At 37.1% G+C, this 20,137-nt stretch overlaps 1 protein-coding gene across 1 annotated transcript; it reads left to right on the forward strand.

Annotated features, from left to right (window-relative positions):
- Positions 1 to 6,975: 6,975 nt before the first annotated feature.
- LOC131974926 (titin homolog) lies at positions 6,976 to 20,127 on the forward strand. The gene is made up of 7 exons (XM_059337433.1): positions 6,976 to 7,202; positions 10,608 to 10,666; positions 11,812 to 11,856; positions 12,539 to 13,108; positions 14,713 to 15,384; positions 15,538 to 17,252; positions 17,730 to 20,127. The coding sequence occupies exons 1-7, from the start codon at positions 6,976 to 6,978 to the stop codon at positions 18,792 to 18,794; spliced, it is 4,353 nt and encodes a 1,450-aa protein (XP_059193416.1). The 3' UTR covers positions 18,795 to 20,127.
- The last annotated feature ends 10 nt before the right edge of the window (positions 20,128 to 20,137 follow it).

Raw genomic sequence — 20,137 nt, forward strand, 5'->3', positions numbered from 1 at the left:
CATCGCAGAATATCATACTCAGACACTCAAGAACGTTTCATTCACACAGACCTGCTCAAAACAACTTCTGGGGGAGGGTCAGGACAGAAACAGCCTCCTAAACTTTGAGCAGTGGTGTAAGGATTATTCATACTCTTATTTAAATGAAAAACAAACAAACAAACAAAAAAAAAAAAAAAAAAAAACAGAATGTACAAGTACTGCATTAAAATGTGTACTAACAGTAAATTAAAGATGTATCTCCAGCAAAAGGTAATTTAAAGTAAGACTTAGTATATTTTTTTGTAAAGAAAAATATCAAAATTTTGAGTACAAGCAGGGTAGTGACCGGCCTTGACCAGTGTGTGGATACTTCAACCTATAATGTTTATATTTTTGTATGTTTAACACATAGTAATGTAGTACATAAACTTACCACTACACAACCTGCCACCATCCCACACACACACAGAAGCACACCACATCCAAAAAACAAAACGTCAACAACAACCACCTACTCTCAACTCACACACCTGTTTTCATCCCTGACATGCTCTTTATATTTGATTTTGAAGTGTTTAATGTTTGAACATTGTTTTAATTCTTCACACATCCCATTCCAAATTTTTACTCTGCTGAATGAAATGCAAAACCTTTTCCTATGATATATATGTTCAGATAAATCACTTTGCCACACGTGCTGAGTCAAAAGATTGTATTGGACGCATTGCCCTGTGATTTGAACCAGATTGAGAAGCTTCTACAACATTTATAAGAAATGTTGTGCTCAATCTCTGGGTGTTCTATCTCAGTTCAGCACACAGTTTTAAATACAATCTGACAGAATCACCAGTTGTTCAAACTTCCCACAATTCCCCACAGACAATTCTCAGAGGAGAGACACACGTGTGCTGTTTTAATTCACTCTATGAGAAAAGACCCAGCCCAGACATTTCAACCCGTCATGAATTACTTTGATTTCTTATTATATACACACACGTTATGAAAACGTCTTGATTAAAACAATACAGCGAGACCTTGTCTCTTGCTTTCCAGCTGGATTTTCTAAAAAATCCCCCTTTAAAATCAACACAGAACCAAATTCTCCGTCTTCAGGCTGGATTTAAGACCCACCTTTTCAGCTAATTATACAGCAGACTAAAATCCCTATTTTCAGACGAGACTTGCCCAGTCTCCTTTTTTCAACAAATAGGCCTACAGCGGGACCGTATCCCCTGTTTTCGGGCTGGACACCCACTAGTCCCCCCTTTATTTTTATTTTTTATTATTTTGTATTTTTTTATTTTATTTTTTATTTTATTTCATTTTTAATAAATCAATACATTTTCTTGACGTATTGTATTCAGTTTACTTACCCCCACAAAGTGATCAAAACATTACAAAAAAGCTCCTTGAATTGATTGGTTCAGAATCGCAAGGCACACTAATCTGTGCAGGAGACTTTAACACAGTAATGAATGGCAAAGACACATCTAACAGTAAGAGAAATATAACTCCTCAAACTAAAGTGCTGAGGAAAGGTATGGACGAGATGGGCTTACTTGACATTTGGAGGGATCTTCACCTGTTAGACAAAAGTTACACCTTTTACTCTGCTCCCCATGCTGTACATTCAAGGATAGATTATTTTTTTATTTTTCAAAATGATAGACATAGAATCCTGAATTGCAAAATCGGAACTAGGGATATTTCTGATCACTCTATCTGAAATTGTATCTAGACAGTAGATCGAAGAAAACTACTTGGAGACTGAATACAAGTCTGCTTAATGACAAATCAGTAATACAAGACGTGAAGTCTGAAATCAAGACCTTTCTTGACCATAATGACAATGGGGAAGTGAACCCAAATATATTATGGGATACTTTAAAGGCAGTTTTCAGGGGTAAACTGATATCCCTCAGTACGGCAATCAAGAAGGCAAAAGAAAATAAACTAAAACAGCTTGAAGACAATTTAAAAGAACTGGAAAGGCAACACTGCAGACACCAAGACCCCCAAACCCTGTCAAAAATTAAGGAAATTAAAAATCAGATATCAGATAGCTATAAAGAGGAACTGGAGAAAAAACAAAAAATGTATAAAACAGTCATACTATGAAGTGGGCCCTAAGGCTACAAAATTACTAGCAAAGAAAATACGCAAAAAGCAAATTTCCCAATCAATATACAAAATATCTAAAACAGGACAAATATACCATAACTTAGAGGAGATCGATGCTGCTTTTCAATCGTATTATAAGAACCTATATTCGCAGCCAGTGCTAGAAACTAAAGAAAATATAATAACCTTTCTAGACTCCCTAGATCTACCTACAATTGTGTTGGGAATGGCAGGAGCAGGTTATAATTATAATTATAATTAATAATCAATAATACATTTTTGTTAATAAATGTGAACCATGCATGGTTCAGAGAACAGTAGCCTATACTAGTGTATGATGATACTTTATTTTTATTTTTTATGCTCGATAATAAGTACTTTTTAATACGGGACTTTTATTTTGACTGGACTTTTATTTTTCCGCTTCCGATGTGTCCGACGTCATATCAATAAATGAGAAACGAAAAAAGGAAAAATGAATTTGCAAAAAACAAATAACGGCCGTTATTTCATTTAGGTTTTTGGTTATTTCGTTTTTTGATGCTGATAGCAAAATCTGTTTTTTCGTTTTTGGTTTAAAACGAAAAAAGGAAAAGGGGGCACTGTTTTCGTTTTTTATATTTTCGTTTGGACAGAAAAAGGAATTATACTATGGCACCCTGACCTTATGCCATTCTACATTTCTGTAGAAGTAAAGAGTGATCGATCGTATCAAATGCTTTACGGAAATCAATAAACACACCTACTCCAAACTGCTTATTATCTATAGCTGTTGCAATGTTTTCTACAAATTCCATCACTGCTAATGATATTGAGCGATTTCTCCTAAACCCATACTGATGGTCATTCAATAAATCATATTTATCAATAAAAAAAATCAAATGTCTTTACAAACAATTTTTCAAGAATTTTAGAAAATTGAGGTAGTAAAGAAACTGGTCTGTAATTTGACACAGATTGCTTATCTCCATTTTTATAGATTGGGATCACTTTGGCTGTTTTCATCTTATCTGGAAAAATACCAGTTTGAAAAGATTTGTTACAAATATAAGTTAATGGCTCAAGGACACAAAAAATAACCTCTTTTGTAAGTGACATATTTAGATCATTGCAATCAGTAGATGTTTTACTCTTAAATTCTCTTACTACTTCTAAAATGTCACTTTACACAAATTGTGTTACATTTATTGAAAGCTAAATTAAAGGTTTAATTTTTTTCCACCTGTAATGGGAATCTCTTTTGCTAAATTAGGACCAACAAGTAATCGTTGAACTCATTAACCATGCTCTCAATATCCTCAGTCACTGAATTGTCACCTTTAACTATGTTGATCGGAAAACACCTGTCATTACGATTTTTGATCACCTTATTCAATACACTCCAGGTAGCCTTAAAATTCTTTTTATATTTTTGAAACAATTGTTTCTTAATACATCTTCTTTTGACATTGCATAATAGATGTTTATCCTCCATTTCCTTTGTTCGATGCTTTAAAAACTCCCTATATAGCTTGTTTTTCCTTTTACAAGCCTTCTCCAGTCCATTTGTGAACCATTACATGCTTTCTACTCTTTTTAGAATTTTGTGTAAACTTTTTAACTGGACAATATCTGTCATAAAGAGTCAAAAACGTTTTCAAAAATGCATTGTAAGCATCATTGGGATCCTCCACATAAACTTCCTGCCAGTCATGATTTGCCAATCCAGTTTTGAGAGCTGCAATTGCTTCTGGTGTTTTCACTCTACCTGAATTTTTTCTGAAAAATTAATCTTATTGTTCTTTTCAAGAATTGCAAAGACAGGGAAATGATCACTTATATCTGTCACTAACAGTCCACTATTTATCTTCCCATCAATCATGTTTACAAAAATATTATCAATCAAAGTAGCACTGTCCTTAGTTATCCTGCTGGGCTTTGAGATCAACGGATATAAACCAAAACTAAACATAGCATCAATAAATTCAGCAGTTTTCTTATGATCATTTGACTTTAGTAAATCAATGTTAAAGTCACCACAAACAAAAGTCATCCTCCCTTTTTGTTTTTCAAGTATTTCCAAAATCTTTGTGTTAAAATGATCAATACAGGACCCTGGTGTGTGATAAATGCAGCTAATTAACTTTTTTTTTCTCTTTCCACCTGAATTTCAATGGTCAAACATTCCATCAGATTATCAATTGCAGCTGACATTTTGTTAATAACTTTACATTTGAAACCCAAAGCTTCAAATATAGCAACCCCCCCCCCCCCCCCCCCCCCCCCCTTCTGTTCACTCTGTTTTGCCAAAACATTTCATATCCCTCTAGTCCATCTTCTAGCTCTTTATCATTACTCAACCATGTCTCTGATATTGCTACAACAGTAAACTTTTCTTGGAACTGGTTAAGATAGTCTTTAATTTTGGAAAAATTACAATGAAGACCCCTGCTGTTAATGTGGATTACTGAAAAACCCTTCATTTTAGTTTTTTAACTCTTCCTCATAATAATATTCACAGGTCATATTAACATTCTGATAGAAATGGATGTCTGGATCAATGCCATTTTCTAACTCATAAAACCTATGATCTTGAAAATCAAAAGATTTTAACTTTGTGTGTTCACACATTGCCATGCCCAAGTATTGTTTCCCACATGTATGATATTGATCACATCACAAAGTAAACACAAAAAGAATAACATTTCTCCATTAATTTATCATTTATATCTCTCGAGGTCCTTGATATCTCTGACAGCAATGACTTTGGCCTGTTCTGGTGTACCATTGAGTCTTCTCTGTCCTCCAAGACATGCGTGCGTATTGACCCACTTACACACGCACCCAGACCCCCCTAGCCAGCTATTTTTCCACACTGGCTGGCTGCTCCATGTCCTAGTGGAAAGCATGTTGGACAGCAATTAAAAATGACACAGTAGGGATAACAAAGATTCTATAATAAGTATCTCACAACTGTGAAAAATGTTATGTGAGGTGTTTGCTCTCATTTAGCTCTCAAAGTGCACAAGATTGATGCATTTTACTTGCACAAAATTTTCTCCTAGGGGGGGCCCCGGACTTCCTAGATGGTTTGGCCCCTTTACAATAACACTATATCTTAGGAGTTTGGTTCCCAGGCAGTAAGTAGATAAGATTCTGATCCCAGCTATCAAGGTTTAATGTTGAATTTTGTTGGTTAAAAAGTTTCCAAAAAGACTTTGACCTGTTGTTATTATTATAGGACGGTTTCTGTTTAAGGGGTCATATACAAGTAGCTGTACACCACTACTTGTTATTATTTTGTTAAAAAACAACAAAATAACACGGGTCATATATATAACAGGCTCTCAGGTCTTGGCTCATAACTTTTATAGTTGTTAAACATTAACTTAGCTGTTGATCAGATGTCATGTTCACTGTCCTGCCCACTCTGACCTGTTTTGATTATCATAAACCTGAAATCAATCTGTTGTTTTATGCTCTTGATTCACTGGCATCAAACAACCTTCAAACCAGCCACCTTGTGTGACCTGAGCTCCATTTTGTAATGGAGCCTGACCACCATAGTGTGACCTGAGCAGTTCTGATGCGGTGTATTGAATTTAATTTTTTTTAAACTCCAGGGCTTTTTTGAATAGTGTTCAGGGTTTGTTTTCCTTACAGGTACTGAGCGGTGTCAGAACAAGTTCAAATCAATTCATATAAGGAATAACAAGGTGGGGTAGTTTCCTAAAGTGGCAGTTTGTATGTGCTCATTAAAAATCTAATTTGGAGATGGGCCTACAAGCATGATTTGTGACATATATATATATATATATATATATAACAGGCTCTCAAGTCTTGGCTCATAACTTTTATAGTTGTTAAACATTAACTTAGCTGTTGATCAGATGTCGAGTTCACTGTCCTTCCCACTCTGAGACGAAAGGTTGTCTCAGGTGAGTTTGGCTTCAGTGCTGAGATTGTAATTTCATGGATGGAAGCAAAGAGGATCACACCTGGTGAGTAGACACAACTGAAGTATATAAAGTCAAACAAATGTGTCTAATAATGAGAACATTCTTGGTTTATGAGTAAAAAGTGTTATTAATCTCCAGGTGTTTGCTGACGACCCAGGACTGATGATAATCTGAAGAGAATAATTTCTTTATGATGAGAGAACTACTGTACAATCCAAGATAACAGCAACAGCTGCCTCAGGTGAGTTATGACATGTAATGAACTGTTTGAATTAATTGTTTGTAGAAAGATCAATCCAATCTCTTGGTCTGCTGGGAACAATAACATAATTCAATAAAATATACTCTACTAAAGCAACCTCCGGTTTTTTTAGACCAGGGGGTTGTGGGCAGTGAATGTTTAGGGGGAGACAGCAGGTCAACAAAAATGCCAATAGAAGTGGTGACACACATTACACCGGTTTTAGAATCGCTGCATTGGCTCCCTGTGTGTTTCAGGGTCGATTTTAAGGTGTTTTTATAAGTTTTTAAGTGTCTTAACGGTCTTGGGCCATCTTATTTATCTGACCTGCATTTACCATTTATCGCGGATCCTGAGGTCCTCTGGCACCAGCCTTTTGATTGTTCCAAGGGTTCCGACCAAAACCCACAGGGAGGCTGCATTGAGCCATTATGGTCCAAAGCTTTGGAACAGCCTGCCAGAGGACATCAGGACCACAGGGACTGTTGATGTTTTTAAAAGGAGGCTCAAGACTCACCTTTATCTATTTATCTATTTATTTATCTATTAATCTATTTATCTTTATTCTATTGTGTCTTAGCTAAGTCTAAATTTTATTTTTATTTTAACTTTTTTATTTAGTTATTTATTCATTTCTTTTTAGCTGAGTCTTTATTTATCTACTTTTTAGCGTTTTAGCTCTAGTGCTTCCTCATGGGGGGCCTCCACACTGGGAGGTGTGTGGTCTGCCGTTTGGGGGGTCATCCTGGAGGCCCCTCGGGCTGGGTGGACTGGGGAGGCTCTGCCCTGTGTGCGGAGTCCCCCCTGGTCTGCCCGGGGCAGGGGCTTTGCACTATGTGCAGAGTCTACCCCGGTCTATCTTGGTCGGGGGTCTCTGTGGTGGCGGCGCTCCCTGTGGCCGTGGGCTGCGAACCCTTTCGGTGTGGATGAGCCCCTCATAGGTGGTTTTCCTCTCATGGTTCCTCAGTGCCCTGCCATGTTAATTCAGTGATAGTTTGTGTAGTGTGTGTGTGTGTGTGTGTGTGTGTGAGTGATTGTGGGTGTGCGGTGGATGCGTGGATCTGTATGTGTGTTTGTGTGTGTGTGTGTGTGTGTGTGGGTGGGGGGGGGTGGGGGGGGGGGGGGGGGGGGGGGGGGTGTTAAGTGTTGCATCTCTGTTTTGTCTACTGTATGAAAAGTGCTTTATAAATAAAGTTTGATTTGATTTGACTTCATCTGAAAGCTAAGAACCTCAACATTTGAGATACAGCAAAAATATCAGATAAACATGACTTAATGAATTAATTAATAATTAACCTATTAAGGTGTATGTGGGTTCAGAATCTTATTATATGTGTATATTTTTGGGTTGATACCATTTGTGATATACATCTAGTGCTAAATTAAGTGTGTTTTATGAGGATGTGTGTTTTTTCACATCGAAACCCAGAATACAACATCAATATGCCAAGTTGTTTGGAACAACAGAGAAAAAAACTTCAAAAACTTTGATCATTTTGGAGATCTCTGGATTTTCAGCGATTGGATGACGAACACTTATTTTCTTCAAACTGCTGAGAAACCCCCTTATTGTCAATGTAGGAAAGCTATATGTCCTCTGAATGTTCCAAGTCTCTAGTTTGTGGTTGTAAAGTTAACCTAGAGGTCAAAGCAGCTCATTTTATATACTTAGGTCGAGACACAAGAAATGCCCTCACTGCAATGAACTGGCTACTATCGATGACTAACATCATCCCACATGATGACAGCTGTCCTCATGGAATCGACAAGAGACTCAGCTTTCCAGTGATACCCAGTTTATGTAATTCAAAGCCTGTTGAGGGACCTCAGTATGGATAAATATTCAAATACAGTAGGGGTAAATAGAAAATTTGTACTACATGATAAAAACTATGTGGTTTCTTTGTTGCCTTTAACTGTGTATTGTCATCATAAAGTAGGCATTTATGGCCGTGTAGGAACCCAGAGAGCCTATTTTTATTGAGATATCATGACATCAGAGGTCACATGACCACTTTGAAAATCACAATGCCAAATAAATTGCAGCATTGTTTCAGCAACTTCCCAACACGACATTGACATGATTGGTAACAATGGATTTCCTAGTTTCATATGGTACCAGTATCCCCGAGCCTGCTACAGCCTCTAAAAGAAAAGAAAAAAGGCAAAAAATTTGATTTATTTTTTGAATGGTAACAGGTTTAAAGTACTACACTGAATTGTCCCAAAATAACCAATACTATAAAATTTACCACAGTGTCCGATGTTAACAGATACTAATATATTTATTGATGCCTTTTATTATGGAGTCTGAAGTTCAGATAAGTCAACTATTGCTATTGTTGTTCCACCATCTGTAGGACAGGGACCACCACTACTGCTTCTGTGAATAAAAATGCAAGTTACCATATAACAATTTGTTAAGACGAACCTTGTTAATGTAGGGAATTTAGGATGTCCTAAATTAAATATATTGAACATGTGATTATACCTCATCAAATAAATAAATGAGTACCTCTAAACGGGCATCAAAATATGTAAGGGACTATGCCTTAACTCAGGTTGTCAAAATATGTATGAAAATGAGTAAATCAGGATGCACAATATAATGTTAGGGTTTCAAAGGTAGGTAAGATGGCTATCAGAATGATTTATGGGAAGTAATTATTATATTAATTATAAAAAATGATATGACTTGATTTACTCTAAATTATCTTGATTGGGGCACCACTCTATGGGTGAATTGGCTTGTTTTATATGTTCTAACTCTTCTGCCATCATTTTCTCAATAAAAGCAGAAAACTCATTAACTCTACATGGATTGTTGACTGTTAGCTGAATTCATTTTTAGGAAATTAAGAGTAACAGAAGATTTCCTGATGTCCACAGACCACATGAGGGGCATTTTCGGTGAAAGTACATATGACGTTTTTTATTTTCTTCTGATTCAGTCAGCGCCGCGTTCGCCGTTGCAAATAGGTAACACTCTAATCAATGAGAGCATTTCCACCAGGCGCGCTGCGTAACGTTACAGCAACGTCTCAGCAGCGTCTCTACGCGAGCATTAGGTAGGACTTCTATTTCTCCGTGAGCCGCTGCTAAACCGCGTAAATCTCAACAGAGCAGATCGCAGCAGACAGGAAGTCCAACTCAGAATCAACGTAAAACACTTCCGCCCCTTTCAAAATAAAACACAATACGCAGTTCATGCAGCCTAAAACTACTTCACATCAACATTATGTTATGACCGGGGCACCAGATCAGCAATCAATCAATCAAAGGGTCTCAGAGGATCGGCGACACAGACGACAAGAGACTGATTGTTGAAGTGGAACATCATACAATCATTTATGACATAACATATTGTTTTTATAAGGTCAGATCAACAGATCTTTCACGTCAGAGAAGCAAAGTAAGTTGTTGGTTGTTGTTGTTGTTGTTGTTTACTTTATACACACAGTTTATCCATAGACTGTATAAATAGAGTTTAGAGTTTATCAAGGGATCTCGCGGTCTCCCGTATGGTCAGGATTATCGCGTGATCTCGTGCGTCTTCTGCCCGGTGTGAATTGACACCGGGCAGAAGATGCAGCAAAACCGCGGTGGAGCCGTGCCGCTGCTGTAACGCGCAGTGGCAGTTCTACACAGGGGCCTACAGGGGCCACTGCCCCTGTAGGCCCCTGAAGCCCTTGGCCCCTGCTGTGGCCCCTGTGTCAAATTAATAATAAAATAATCAATTTATAACGATGAACGACGGAACAATTCTTACTTATTTTTTGTTCAAACAATATCTCATTGTACACAAAAGGAACCCAGAATGTGTACATTGTGTAATTTAATTGTGCAATAAAAGCTAAATATAAAGATCATTCTCACTGTACTGCACTTTCAAAATAAATAAAAAGTAATTGTGCACAAAAATGAGAAATTGTCATTGTCGTACAAAAATAACTGTTAATGTTGGTAAGTCTCATTGCTTCAATCAATGTAGTTCTTCCAAATATGAGACTTTTAGCTAAAATAAAGGTTTTGAATGCTTAAATATTATTTTTGATTATTTTTAATGTGCCCCTCTGATTAAACACTGGCCCCTCCTTGGCCCCCACAGTAAAATTGGTCTAGAACCGCCACTGGTAACGCGCCCAGTGGAAATCCCCAGTTAGCCTGTTGAATCCATCAGTGTAACATTACCCATTCTAGCCTCGTTTTGCATTTTCAGTTTGTTTGTGTGTGTTGGGAGGTTTACTATAACATGAAACAGCAGAATATAAGGTAAGTCAAGTTAACAAACAAGACAATTGAACATTTTCTGCTCTTCTCTTTAGGTTTTCAAACACAGCAGTCAGTTATCAGCAGATTTACATCATGGCAGCTGCAGCACCAGGTGAGTCCAGTCAGACTTTATCAGTGCAGATAACGTACTGTCTGTGTAACAAACATTGATCTTTGTTACTCATACTCATAAAAAAGTCTATTGTCTTCAAGAGCTCCATGTCTCCTTTTGCTGATAAATGTGCTTTTGTATTTATTATAAGAACCTTTGTTACTATAGTAACATACTGTGGACTTGTGTAAAGTATTCAGCACTTCTCGTGTTAACTTTGGAAAACATTCATTTTCCTTCAGTAGTTTCAGCTTTCAGCTCACTGATATATGGAAGCTGTGTGTGTAGTGTTTGATGTTTTTACAGTATTCAAGACATTTTATATACAATTCACATGCAAGATTCATTTATATTAGTGGGTTGACAAAGTTAAGATATGATTAAAATCTAGGAGCAAAAATTTAGGAGCACAATATCTATAAATGTGTGAGCATGAGTTTCTCAACAACATCATCTGATTGACATCACACTTGACAATTGTGTTGTCGAGGACCATATAAAGTGCAGTGCTTAGGATGAGCTCATATTGTGTTATATTCTGGCAAAAAGATTGTTAATAGTTGTGGCTCTATAAAACAGAATCAAAACTTGAACTACACTCAGCCAGTGTTTTGAATTACCTTTCGCTAACCTTGTTAACAAAGTCGGATGAAATCTTTTGCTTAAAGTTCATTTGAGCACCTTAGTTAGCCAGTGTTCTGCTCAGTTTTCTATCTTAAGTAAAGGCTAACCCACCTCTCGTTGAGTATTTAACTATAGTAATGTTAGTCTGCCAAGCTTTTACATTTACAGTAAGTTAGCTAACTTTCGTTAACAATTATCGTAAACATTCGTTCTGCGACAAATTACTTCAGTCACTCATCAATTCATGATCATATTATATCATTTTAAATAAATATGTATATCAATATGGTACATATATATTGAAACAGTTTATTTTACAAAGTTAGGAAGTAATGTTTAAGCCAAACTGTCTGGTGAGTATTAGCGTAGGTTGACTTTGTACATAAATTGTTTTATGGCTATTTGTTGTAAGTGTAGCTTTTTCTTTGTTGACAACACAGCAAATAGACTGGCCACTCCTACTAGTGTTGGGAAGTTTGAGTCTTTTTAGGTGTGGATTTATCTCTGTTCTGTTCTTATAGGGTCAGATGATCTAAAAGCTGTGAAGCGGAGAAGAGGCAAACCATGTGAGTTAAACTGACCTGAGTCAGAATTATTCTTCTCTATAATGACATCTACAATTTCAGTTTTCGTAGGTGGTGGGCACAACTTCACATTTTTACTTTATTTAAATATTTGCAAGATCACTCTGAACTTTCAAGACTATAACAGCTGAAACATTCAGCTTCAGAACAGCAGCAAGTGAAATTACTTTTTAATTAATGACCTTTAAAACTTTACAAATCTTGTCAATAAAAACAGATTACAAGCAACCAACAAACAAATCAACAAAGACCAATATTTTTATCTGACTTTATCTTGTGTTGATATGTTATAATATGTATTAATTTCGGGGGATGAAAATATTAAAATGTTTCAAATGACTGTTGATGATGTTTTACAGTGTCAGATGATCCACAACCTCTGAAAAAGAGAAAAAACATTCCACGGCTGCCACCTGATGGTGAGTTAAACTGACCTTTGTCAGAATTATTCTTCTCTATTTTAACATCTACAATTACAGTTTTTGTAGGTGGGAAGTACAGATATTTTACTTTATTTTAATACTGTAAGCTCAGTGGTGACTTTGAACTTTTCAGACTAACAGCTGAAACATCTTACAAAGCCTTGATTTCCTCCTAAATAAAAAAAAACAGTTTATTTTATTTGTGGTCTACACATTTTTTAATACATTGTTTTTCTTCTAAGTGTTTGAGCTGAGAGTTGTTCTGCTGGGGAACAGCTGGTCTGAGAGGAGTTCAGTGGGGAACTTCATGCTGGGAGAGACTCTGTTTAGCACTGAGGAAGAACCAAATGACTGTTGGAGTGTCAGAGGACAATTAAAGGAGAAAGAAATAGTTCTCATCAACACTCCAGATCTGCTGCATCCCAACATCTCTGAACACAAACTAACAGAACATGTAGAAAACTGTGTGAGACTCTCTGATCCTGGACCTCATGTGTTCCTGCTGGTTCTACAGCCTGAAGACTTCACTGAGGAACACAAACTGAGACTCTGCAGAGTCCTTGAAAAGTTCAGTGATCAATCATTTGATCATTCATTGGTTCTGATATCACCACCCAGAGAGGAGAGTTCAGCTTCCATCGACGAAGATGAACCAGAGCAGCCATTTAAAGACCTGATCAGAATGTGTAAAGACAGACATCTGAAGAAGAAGAACCTTGAGCTTCCACAGTTGTTTACATGTTTGGGTGAAATTGTAAAAGAGAACAATGGAGATCATGTTAGCTGTGATGTATTGAAGGATGCAGCATCAGGTTCTGATCAGAAAAGCCTGAAACAAGCAGAAGGAGCCTGTTCTAACTTGGATCCACCAATGGCCGCTGGTAAGTTCAGGACAGTAATCAGCAGCAGTGTAAATCACACTTTTGGATGTTAGAGGACAGAGGTTGTTAAGAGAGGTGAGGAACAGAGAGTGAAGAGAGAGTCAAGATCAGATCCAATGTATTGCCTGCTTTATAGGAGGGATGGCGATCTGTTTGAGGTCAAAGGATGACAGAAGAGACAGGAAGTCAGAGGTTAGAGTCAGCAGAGAGTGCTGCTGGTGTGGTAGTGTTTTCTGCACGGATCCAGGTTTTGGTCAGAGCTAGTAATTGGAGTGGGTGAGGCTTTCCTGAGTGTGAAAAGGTTCTCAGAGTTGCGTCGTCCATGAATGATTCTGTGTTTTTGGTAGCCATTAATGACAGTAATGTTGTCATAACACATGTTGCGTGAGTGAGAGCAGTAAAAAAGGAGTAGACCCAATTCGGTCTTCACACAGTGCGGGCTGACACTTTCGCAGAAGCTACTGTGAAGCAGTTTATTCATATAACAGAATAGGCTATCTGCTACGATTCACCTTTACGGCCCAAAAATGAACTTGAATTCAAGTCCAACACAAACAATGCTTGTTCAAAAACACATAAACAACCTGTTTCTTTTGGAGGATTTTAGCTAACATATTTGGGTTTCTTATAAATGGTTTATAGACTGCATTTGTATGACACCTTTTTTAGTCTTTTAATGATTCAAAGCACCTTTAGACTACGAGTCAACTTTCACACACACATTTATCATTAGTGGTCGAAACCACCATGCAAGCTGTCACCTGCTCATAGGTGATGTAAATGCACTCACACGCTGATAACACAGCCTTCGGAAAAATGTGGGGTTCAGTATCTTTTCCACATGTCGACTGCTGGGGCCACAGAACCATTTAACCTTCTGTTCAGTGTACCGTTGCTCTAACACCTTAACAACAGCCCCTTATTAATGTCATCTCTCTTTGTTAAATTAATGACAGAATGACATTTGTGATGAATTGATGAATGACAATGTGTCACTGGAAAATAACTATTGTTGTATCTTTGTTATTTCACAGCATATGGTCTCAGGATTATGCTGTTTGAAAAAAGCGAGGACAAAAAGAAAACACTATGCAGCTTCATCACTGGGAGCAAACAGTTAAAATTTAATTTAAGGACACAAAGCAAGCATTGTGAGGTCGCCCATGGAAAGTGGAGAGGAAAATTTGTAACAGTAGTGAAAACTCCAGAACTGTTCAGTCTGTCTGTGGAAGCTTTCAGAGAAGAGATGATGAACTGTGTGAGTCTTTGTCCTCCTGGACCAAATGTCCTGCTGCTGTTAGTGAAACCTTCTGATTTCACAGAGGAGAACAGACTAACCTTAAGGTTCATCCTGAGTTTGTTTGGCGAAGATGCTTTAAAGCATTCAATGGTCATCATCACACATGAAGGGAGTGAAACAAGTGTCTCTGTGAAGCAGCTCCTTAAAGACTGTGGAGGAAGACACTACAGTATGGCTGAAGATAACCGCATACTTTTAATGGAGAGGATGGAGAACATTATCCATCACAACAAAGAAAATTTCCTCACCATTACTGAACACATGAAACCAACTTTAAACATGGTTCTGTGTGGGAGGAGAGGAGCAGGGAAGACCTCAGCAGCCAAGGCCATTTTAGGTCAGACAGAGCTTCATTCAGTCTCCAGCTCAGAGTGTGTTAAACATCAGGGAGAGGTGTGTGGACGTTGGGTTTCCCTGGTGGAGCTGCCTGCATTGAATGGAAAACCTCAGGAGGAAGTGATGGAGGAATCATTGAGGTGTATCTCCCTATGTGATCCTGAGGGCGTCCATGCCTTCATCCTGGTCCTTCCTGTGGGTCCCCTCACTGATGAAGACAAGGGAGAGTTGGAGATCATCCAGAACACTTTCAGTTCTCGAGTCAATGACTTCACCATGATTCTGTTCACTGTGGAGTCAGATCCTACAGCTCCAGATGTTGATAACTTTCTAAAGGAAAACAAGGACATCCAGGAGCTCTGTCAGAGCTGTGGAGGAAGACAGTTTGTCCTCAACATCAGGGACCAGCAGCAGATCCCAGAGCTGTTGGACAGTTTAGAAAAAATGAGACTGAGACCCAAAAAAGACAAACCAAGCTGCTACACAACAGAAACATTTGCATTTGTCCAAATAGAAAAGATCATAAAACAGGCTGAACTGGAGGATCTGAGAACAAAAGGCACAATCAGTTGTAAGTACAATACATACACATTTTAAATATAAAAATAATGTATCATAATGCATTTTTCTGTGTTCTAAACCAACCATTGGACATTATACATTGGATGTAATGTTCTTTCAACTGTGAATATTTAAGGTAACTCCTGTTGTTCTTGTTTCACAGGTGATAAAGAGCAGCAGAGCCCAGAGAGTCTCAGGATTGTGCTGATAGGGAAGACCGGCTGTGGGAAGAGTTCTTCAGGAAACACCATTCTAGGAAGAGAGGAGTTTAAAGCTGAATCAAGTCAAATGTCAGTTACCAAAGAGTGTCAGAAAGCACAGAGTGAAGTGGACGGTCGTCCTGTTGTTGTAGTCGACACTCCTGGTCTGTTTGACAATAGTTTGTCCTACAAGACGATTAATGAAGAGTTGGTGAGATGCATCAATCTTCTGGCTCCAGGACCACATGTCTTCCTGTTGGTGTTACACATTGGCAGATTCACTCCAGAGGAGAAGGAGGCAATAAAACTGATCAAGGAAGGTTTTGGGAAGAATGCTGAAAAGTTCACCATCATTCTTTTCACCAGAGGAGATTCACTGGAACGGGACAAGATTTCTATTGATAAATACATTCAAGAAAAATGTGATGATTCATTTAAGAAACTTATTGCTGACTATGGAGAAAGATACCATGTGTTTAATAACTATGATACAGAAAACCGCAAACAAGTCAGTAAGTTGATAACAAAGATCGACACCATGGTGAAGGAGAATGGAGGCAGCTGCTACACCAATGAGATGCTGCCGGAGACCGAGGCAGCGATACAAAAAGAAGTGGAGAAGATCCTGAAGGAGAAGAAAGAAGAGATGCAGAGAGAAAGGGAGGAACTACAGAGAAAACACAAGGAAGAAATGAGAGAGATGAAAAGAAGAACGGAAGAACAGAACGTAGAAATTGAAAAGTCGAGAAAACTGAGAGAAAAACAACTTGAAGAAAAGGAGGCAAACATTAAGAAAGAACACGAGGAAAGGAGAGAACAGGAAAAGAGAGAAGAAGAAGACAGGAAGAGAAAACTACAAGAAGGACAGGAGTGGAAAAGAAAAGCTGAAGCTTTGGAGCAAAAATTAAAAGAGTCAGAATTAAAGGACAGAAAACTGGAGGAAGTTATGAGAAAAGAAAGAGAGAACTGGAAGAAAACACAAAATGAACAGTCGAAGAAACGAGAACAAGAAGATAAACAGAGACGACAGGAGGAACAAACAAGACTGAAAAAGCTTCAAGAAAATTATGAAAATAGGATCAAAGAGGACCAAATCAGAAGGAAAAAGGAGGAAAAGGAGAGAAAAGACAATGAGAAAAAATGGAGAGCAGAAATTGAAAATGAGAGAAAACTGAGAGAAAAACAACTTAAAGAAATGGAGAAGATCAACAAGGAATGTGAGGAGAGAAAGAAAGAACAGGAAGAGAGAGAAGAAGAAGACAGGAAGAGAAAACAAGAGGAAGAAAAACAAAGACAGGAGTGGGAACAGAAAGTTGAAGCTTTGGAGGAAAAAATAAGATCAGAGTCAGAATTAAAGGACAGAAAACTGGAGGAAGAGATGAGAAAAGAACGAGAGAACTGGAAGAAAACACAAAATGAACAGTCGAAGAAACAAGAACAAGAAGATAAACAGAGACGACAGGAGGAACAAACAAGACTGAAAAAGCTTCAAGAAAATTATGAAAATAGGATCAAAGAGGACCAAATCAGAAGTAAAAAAGAGGAAAAAGAGAGAAAAGACAATGAGAAAAAATGGAGAGCAGAAATTGAAAATGAGAGAAAACTGAGAGAAAAACAACTTAAAGAAATGGAGAAGATCAACAAGGAATGTGAGGAGAGAAAGAAAGAACAGGAAGAGAGAGAAGAAGAAGACAGGAAGAGAAAACAAGAGGAAGAAAAACAAAGACAGGAGTGGGAACAGAAAGTTGAAGCTTTGGAGGAAAAAATAAGATCAGAGTCAGAATTAAAGGACAGAAAACTGGAGGAAGTTATGAGAAAAGAAAGAGAGAACTGGAAGAAAACACAAAATGAACAGTCGAAGAAACGAGAACAAGAAGATAAACAGAGACGTCAGGAGGAACAAACAAGACTGAAAAAGCTTCAAGAAAATTATGAAAATAGGATCAAAGAGGACCAAATCAGAAGGAAAAAAGAGGAAAAAGAGAGAAAAGACAATGAGAAAAAATGGAGAGCAGAAATTGAAAATGAGAGAAAACTGAGAGAAAAACAACTTAAAGAAATGGAGAAGATCAACAAGGAATGTGAGGAGAGAAAGAAAGAACAGGAAGAGAGAGAAGAAGAAGACAGGAAGAGAAAACAAGAGGAAGAAAAACAAAGACAGGAGTGGGAACAGAAAGTTGAAGCTTTGGAGGAAAAAATAAGATCAGAGTCAGAATTAAAGGACAGAAAACTGGAGGAAGAGATGAGAAAAGAACGAGAGAACTGGAAGAAAACACAAATTGAACAGTCGAAGAAACGAGAACAAGAAGATAAACAGAGACGACAGGAGGAACAAACAAGACTGAAAAAGCTTCAAGAAAACTATGAAAATAGGATCAAAGAGGACCAAATCAGAAGGAAAAAAGAGGAAAAAGAGAGAAAAGACAATGAGAAAAAATGGAGAGCAGAAATTGAAAATGAGAGAAAACTGAGAACAAAACAACTTAAAGAAAAGGAGGAAGAGATCAAAAAGGAATGCGAGGAGAGAAAGAAAGAACAGGAAAAGAGAGAAGAAGAAGACAGGAAGAGAAAACAAGAGGAAGAAAAACAAAGACAGGAGTGGGAACAGAAAGTTGAAGCTTTGGAGGAAAAAATAAGATCAGAGTCAGAATTAAAGGACAGAAAACTGGAGGAAGTTATGAGAAAAGAAAGAGAGAACTGGAAGAAAACACAAAGTGAACAGTCGAAGAAACGAGAACAAGAAGATAAACAGAGACAACAGGAGGAACAAACAAGACTGAAAAAGCTTCAAGAAAATTATGAAAATAGGATCAAAGAGGACCAAATCAGAAGGGAAAAAGAGAGAAAAGACAATGAGGAAAAATGGAGAGCAGAAATTGAAAAGGGCAGAAGACAAATGGAGGTACAAATAAAGAACAGCGATAACCGATATAACATCTTAAAGGCACATTCAGTCCACAACGAACAAGAAATGAAGAAAAAACATCAAGGGGAAATGTATGACTTAGTGAAACATTTGACCAAAAACACAAAAAGTCTGTCAAAAATCAGAGATTTACTGAAGCAACAAGAACAAGAAATGGAGCAGGAGAAAGATGAAGAGAGAAAAAATAATCTGCAGGAAAAACATGAAAAAGAAATAATTGACATGATGCAGAAACCTTTGGATGAAGGCAGCAAAACACTTTGGGGAAGTTTGAAAAACTTGTTTGGTTGGTGAGGATGTAAAGCTCCCTGTCAACAGCTGTCTGACTGGTTTTGATCTCAGATCTTAAAAATGTATCAGATAAACACAAAATGTGACAAAGTCTATTCTGCACGAAGGCTTTTTTTTTTTTTTTTCTAAGATACAAATACTTTCAAACAAGTGGCCAAAAGATAAGATCATCAAGGGACTCCCAGTTGTTGTTATATTGAGAAAAATAGGCTACGAAGCAATAATCTGTACCTCTTGTGTATTTTAATGTATTTTTTATATGATGGGTTAGAACCTATTAAACTGGACATTGTGGCTGAAATTATCCAATTATTGAGGTAACTGAAAGGACAGACATTTTTTAGTTGAAGTAAAATAATCAAAAATGACTAATCCTAGTCATGTTTGTTCAGTGATAAATCAGGCTGTCATTTAAATAAATACTTGACTTTATTTCAAACTTTTGGTCTATGTTATTGAAAATAACTGTTTAATCTGTAACATTTAGGATCTCCTCTTTTTCACTGTGTTTTATGTAAAATGTGGTACAATCAGCATTATATGGTTTAGGTGGTGGTGTTATTGGATGGTGTGTTTCTTACTTTTTTAATCTAAAATAAGTTGAATATTGTAAGTAAAAAAAGGGTCAGTACAAAATCATATGTTTAAGTCTGTAGAAAATCTCTACGAAGTGTTGCATTGTTTACTTATGTACAGTTTGTTAGAAGTAATACACTTTTTTGCTGTTTTGTTTTAGTTTGTCCTAGCTGTGTTGTTACACATTCGTCCAGCAGCTTTATAAAGGACTTTAACAGCTGGAGGCTCTGGCTGGTCATCAGGGATCTTTATTTTCTTTTGAATATGTGAAAGAATTTAATGTTTTTAATGTTTGTTAAATCAAATGCCTGTTTTCTCTGAATAACCCAATCACATATATCTCAGCAAATACTGAATATTAAACATGCATGAATATCATTTAGATGCATCATTTTCTTTTTTTTTCTTTTATGTGCGAAATAAAAATGGATGCTTTATAACTATATACTATAACTATACAATGCAATAAATGTCATTTAAATATATAACTGTGTGTTCTTCATGAGGTGTTTGTTTTCTTTGTTCATTATTATGAATTTCTCTAGAGTAGACTGCTGTGAAATATTAGAGTCAAACCAACTCTTCGAGAGTTCAGGTTTGTTTAAACTGCACAGGAAGTGGATTCTATCTGAAATATCTTTGTTTGCCTCTCTATTTATTTCTCCTTGATCTTAGGATACTACTGTCCCTGTGGATACTGTTAGTGTTTAAGTTTACATGGCAAGATATTACGGTTTTAACAACTGCAACACATTATATTGTACAGCTGA

This window comes from Centropristis striata, chromosome 7 (genome assembly GCF_030273125.1).
Source record: "Centropristis striata isolate RG_2023a ecotype Rhode Island chromosome 7, C.striata_1.0, whole genome shotgun sequence".
Lineage (NCBI taxonomy): Eukaryota > Metazoa > Chordata > Actinopteri > Perciformes > Serranidae > Centropristis > Centropristis striata.

What these genes read in the sequence shown, in the direction of transcription:
- LOC131974926 (XM_059337433.1), top strand. Translation starts at nt 6,976, where the DNA reads ATGGGGGGCCTCCACACTGGGAGGTGTGTGGTCTGCCGTTTGGGGGGT. An exon ending in GTGGGCTGCGAACCCTTTCG is followed by an intron (nt 7,203 to 10,607) that starts GTGTGGATGAGC and finishes TCTTCTCTTTAG; the next exon opens with GTTTTCAAACACAGCAGTCA. An exon ending in GCGGAGAAGAGGCAAACCAT is followed by an intron (nt 11,857 to 12,538) that starts GTGAGTTAAACT and finishes TTTTCTTCTAAG; the next exon opens with TGTTTGAGCTGAGAGTTGTT.